This window comes from Dreissena polymorpha, chromosome 5 (assembly GCF_020536995.1).
Source record: "Dreissena polymorpha isolate Duluth1 chromosome 5, UMN_Dpol_1.0, whole genome shotgun sequence".
NCBI lineage: Eukaryota > Metazoa > Mollusca > Bivalvia > Myida > Dreissenidae > Dreissena > Dreissena polymorpha.
Genome location: NC_068359.1, coordinates 57695103 through 57700673, shown reverse-complemented (window position 1 = coordinate 57700673; position 5571 = coordinate 57695103). Strand labels below are relative to the sequence as shown.

Below are 5571 nucleotides of genomic sequence, written 5' to 3'. Positions count from 1 at the left end.
TCTGGTAAGGCAGTTATGCATATGCATTTAGCTCAGTTTTCACAGGAAAATGCTCAATTTCATTTCAGTCTCGTAAACGACGGAAGATAGACCCCATTCCTATCATCAACTCACTGGCCACAAGGTCTAACTATTCCCGAGACAAGCAGGGTAATATACTGGGCGTGAAAACAATACCATTTATACTGGTGCAATGTTTCCAGGAAATATTGGACAATATTGAGTCACTAGAGGTAACAACAGTGATTTTATTTACAAGCTCCGTGTTGTTTTCAATTTTGGTGTATTTTCTCATGTTCTCACTTGTATCATCTCTTTAATTACTGAACCACTATTTACAATTATTGAATGGTACATGTATATCTTATTTTACCCCTGCAAACTGTTAGTGCAGAAAATATTTTAATCACCCTGTTGGTTACTTGGTTGGTTGACCATGCTGCACATGACTATGGGTAACAAACTATTCCTTCAGTTTTCTGAGTATCAACATGAAACTGCAGGGGTTTTCCTCGCTCCATTGGGAAAAAGCCTTAGCCTATGGATTTTGGGAAGTATTGCTCAATTTGGGAAAATTTTCGCTAAAATTACTGCTTTGGGGAATGAAAAAGCTAGTGTAAGCTAGGATTCTTGGGAAAACTGCATGATTTTAAAGAAATTTTCAGTTGGGAAGTGGACATTAATAGGCCTCTGTTATATTAGGCTGAAAACCCCTGAACTGTAGAGTTGTTGTCCCCTACCGGTTTCACTGGAGGGCACTTATGGTTTGCGCTCTGTGTGTCCGTCAGTCTGTGAGTCTGTCACACTTTTCTGGATCCTGTGATAACTTTAAAAGTTCTTCATAATTTGATATGAAACTTGAAACACGGATTGACTAACGTTAATGTCGAGCCCTGAAACAGGAAATAGTATAAACAACAAGACTATTGCCAAGCAATATATGTCCCCTACCGGCTCCACCATTGTCAGAAATTCCAGCATCGGTAGATTTTTGTTGTTATTGCCATATCAACCAGAATTGTTGACGTAGGAACAAAATGAAAAGACGTGCATACATGTACAGTCCAATCTGCCCTAGCGACCGCCTGTTAATAGCGACCAAGAGTCAATAACGACCTCACCCAGGTTTTTTTTTACTAAGAAAGTGACGCCGATATTCGGCGTCTTCTCCAAACAGAATTATTCCCCTCAAAATACAATTTCCCTACCAAAAATATAATTTTATCACCAAAATATAATATTTTTTCTCAAAGAAATGTTAATTTTTCCTTTGGGCATTTGACAATTATCCAATTTGCACCATGGACAACGATCTCGCTCTCTCTCTCTCCAGACGAACACAAAAAATCTGGGAATCCCAGTTATTCTAAATATAGCTCTTAAATTACGTCATGTAAACTGGGCAACTAATCGTAACAATCATGTGACTATTTTACTGGATGCCGGTCTTGCGCGAAAAGGGTGTTTCGTCATATAAATACCGGAAACCAGTCGAATTTTCATCCGGACTATATGCAAGCCAAGATATAAACGTGAAAACAGAAAAAATGTCAGTCACAATTGGCGTTCTTACTCAAACAAAATAAAACATTCGGACTCGGAAGATACTGAACGCATCGAGGCATTTTTTAAGAAAGAATCATCGAAAACCGTTATAACCCAGCAGGATTCTGAGGTTATCAACATCGAACATTGTGAAAGTGAAAGTAGACAATCGGCAGCTGCCGCTCCTTTGACCTTTCCCTACCAATACTGTAGCAGATCAAGATCGTCAACCCATTCATCATGAAATTGAAATCACAAAATTGACATTGTCCCCCGGCCCCAGTACAGAAATATAGTTGAAAACATTTCCCATTATTAGATCTACACCTGCAACTTTATTAAGGACTTTGACTTTAATACGTGTTAAATGTGTTTAAGAACAAAAAGGACAGAGACAAGCCTCTTTTGATGAGTTATAGACATTGAAATGAACAGTTTTTATTTTTTCCCCTAATATGTCTCTTTCGCACTCTTTTTTCCCCTTTCACCCAGCGTCCAGCGTCTTCCCCTTTCTCTAAAAAAAAACCCTGTCACCGATTTCCTCCCGAACGATTTCACTATATATTGAACCTGCGAAAAATGCCCACCTGTGAACAAAGACCAAAGACCGCCTTTTTACATTCCCAAAAGTCTATTTTGATAGCCTACAACGACCACTGCAATAAAAAAAATCAACGATTTCGCAACTTTCAAAAAACAAAATGCCCACCATGACGCTGTGTAGTCACGTGATACACATCTAACCAGTGGAATCGTCTGTCGCTATGGGGATATTGGCAAGTGACAGTTTATTGCACTCGATAGCAGTTTTTTTTTATTTAACAAGCATTGCTAATTGGTAGTCGCCTACTTCTTTTATGCAATTGGCGGTTGTCAAAAGTGTGAAAATTTGCTTTTGTATTTAAGTGACTCGTGATTTATGTACTAATTGCCGAAAATATCAAAGACAAGTTTGGGGCTTTCATCAACTCATTAAGGAAATTAACGGTTTCATTTCAATCACGATGCCCTAAATACAAACATTTGGATAGTCATTCCCTTCTTAAATTTCTCCGTGATAAGACGTGAATAGATTATAGAAAAGTAAATTGTCAGTTCAGGTTTACCATCATGGCTTCCAAGCGTAAGTTCTTGACGTTGGAAGAACGTGTTAAGGTCATTCGTTTGTTAGGTAAAGGACACAGTTGTAGACGAGTGGCTACTGATCTTGGTGTAGAAAAAACTCAAATCCAGAACATACTGAATTACATGTACATATACATGTATGTCAATAGATATTTATACATGTATATGATTAATGAAATAAATAATAAGGGAATGGAAATAATAAATATAATTTCGTAACTGTGTTTCAATACTTTATTTCATTATACATGCATAAGTATTAAAACATTAAAACAATAGAGCACATACATAGGTAAGGTACCTGTTGAAAAACTACTAGCATATTTTGCAAAGTTTCAATCGACCATGTGAATAAAGACCACCTGTGAACAAAGACCACAACGACCAAATCCCTTGAGTGGTCGTTATTGACAGGTTAGACTGTAATCTCCATATTGCCATCTATCCATGTTTCAAGTTTCATTAAAAAATATGCCAAAACGGTTTAATTCTACGAATGTTGCAAATGTCCGTCATCATGAAACCTATAAAACAAATGTTTTGTTGGGGGGCTCTCTATCCTCTTTTATCCTTCAACCTTAGGATCTCGGCTTAATTTTCCTGATTTCAAATATGGAAGAATTGACACCCCTGAATTTTGATTCTAAGCAATTTAGATCAATAAAGTCAATGTCAAACTGAAAATTTCTGGCTGGAAGACTTCAAAGCTGGTATTTCTTTGTATTTGCCAATGTATCTTGTCCTGTGCACAGTTTCCCAGTCAGATAGGGGCAGTGTTACGGTCTCAGGCTCTGAAGCACATGATGTCCTACACGCGGGATGCAACGGCTGCTACTAGATTTGAATTCTGGATCTCAGAGACTTTACATGAAGGTAAAGTTGTATATGTATTTATATTACATTCAGCCTTTGTTCTCGTTAGTTAATTTGTTGCCAGAAAGAGTGTTCATTCCGAGTCAGTTAAAAATAACTTTTTTAGTAGCTGACCTTTGCAAAAAAGTGTTCAGGATGAGCATCTGATATTGCCTTTCAACCTGCATTAAAAGTTGCTAAAGAATCCAAGTTTACCTGGAATATTATGACTTGGGGTGTTGGGGATATTTGTCACAACTGTTATGTGCTTTAATTAACTTTATGTTATTTTATGAAAAAAAGGAATGCTTATGGTACCTGTAATTAAAACAAAAGTGAGTTTGTTTTTATTTTCAGAAATTATGCAGCCAAAGACAGAGAAGAATAAAGAGCGTGTGACCACCCTTCTATCGTTGCTTAGAGAGTTTGAAGATTTTATTCAGGTTTGTGTAAGATTCAAATTACCTTTTTGTCACTGAAAGATAGTTAGATATTTCATTAAGTATGAGGATACTGTTATCCATGTTTTGTAATTTTGTAACATGGAAGTTTTTTATGCCCCCTTTCGAAGAAAAGGGGGTATATAGTTTTTGCACTGTCCGTCAGTCAGTCTGTTAGTCTGTCGCTATTTTGTGTCCGCTATCTAATTTAAATAGTTTCATCCGATCTTTACCAAACTTGGTCAGAAGTTGTATCTAGACAATATCTAGGTCAAGTTCGAATATGGGTCATGCCGGGTCAAAAACTAGGTCACGGGGTCACTTAGTGCACTTCAATAACTTCTATCAAAGCGTTTATTGGGGGCATATGTCATCCTATGGAGACAGCTCTTGTTTTCCCCATTTTTCAGTTATGATAATTTGTATACCCAACTGTATAAAAATGTTGAGGCCAGGCTTCAAAAGGAGATTCGGACAGTTATTGTTTGGAGAATGAACAGTCCCTTAAGCTCATTTAAAGATATGTTAATTGAAAAGCAAATAATTACCATTTTTTTCAAGTTTTTGAATTGTTTTTAACCATGTTATGTACAACTATGTCTACATGACTTGTATAAGACCTACTTAATGAGTATTATGAATTTCAGGAATTTCCTGAAGGAGAATTTTAAATAAAGGCCCTGGGCCCGTACTCACCAACAAATTCTTTGGATTAATTAGAAAAGTAATGAATATTCTTCAAATTGTCATGTACTAAAACTGCTTTAAAATAAAGGTAAGCTTAGTAGTAAAGACCTATATTTCGGCCGTGCTCTGTGTACAGGGGGTTTAATGATTGTGCATCAAGTGTTGGCCCAGATTAGCCTGTTTAGTGTGCACCGGCTAATCAGTGTGCACAAGCTAATCAGGGACGACACTTTCCGCTTATATGATATTTTTTATTTTAGAAAGTCTCTTTTTAACAAACATGCAGTTAAGGCAAAAAGTGTTGTCCCTGATTAGCCTGTGTGGACTGCACAGGCTAATCTGGGACGACACTTTATGCACATGCATTAAAACCCCTTTTTACAAAGCACGGCCCATTTATATAAATTTTGGTGAATTACAGTAAGTCTAAGAATGGTTTGGTGAATACGCACCCTGTTATCTATTAGACAAAATTGTGTGGTGTATCTCCTGCAGGAAGGCATCCCCACAGTGGACCTGGTGCTATCTGACTACCTTCAGCACTGGAATGGCCTTGACTACTCTACACATATACTGAAGCTTCTAGCGCGATTCAGGCTGCATAGATTTGAGGGTGAGTTATGAATTAGTGTGAGGGATTCAGGTTGCATACACTCGATAGTGAGTTATTAATCAGTATGGAGGTCAGTGTATTGTTCTGTTGTTTCAGTTACACACAGTGATTTTTTTTGCTCAAAATTACAGCCGATTTTCGGCTGCTTCCCAATCGCAAAATTGCACGTGTGTTCCCAAAAATCTGACCAAAATTTACCAAAAAAAGCCCAATTTCCCCCCAGCCCCTCCCCCTCCCCAAAAAAAAAATTAATATTTTTTTAAGAAAGAAGTCTCCTATGACTTAATTATGATTTCTTACCTCTAGATT

The 5571-nt window shown here is 37.2% G+C and overlaps 1 protein-coding gene across 1 annotated transcript in view; it reads left to right on the top strand.

The window, feature by feature from the left end:
- LOC127831248 (centromere protein I-like) overlaps positions 1 to 5273 on the top strand; it is an 11572-nt gene extending 6299 nt beyond the window's left edge. Inside the window, exons 3-6 of the mRNA XM_052356230.1 lie at positions 69 to 233; positions 3423 to 3543; positions 3880 to 3965; positions 5145 to 5273. Of these exons, the coding sequence (XP_052212190.1) occupies positions 69 to 233; positions 3423 to 3543; positions 3880 to 3965; positions 5145 to 5273 (501 nt within the window). The remainder of the gene's footprint in view (positions 1 to 68; positions 234 to 3422; positions 3544 to 3879; positions 3966 to 5144) is intronic.
- Positions 5274 to 5571: the final 298 nt, after the last annotated feature.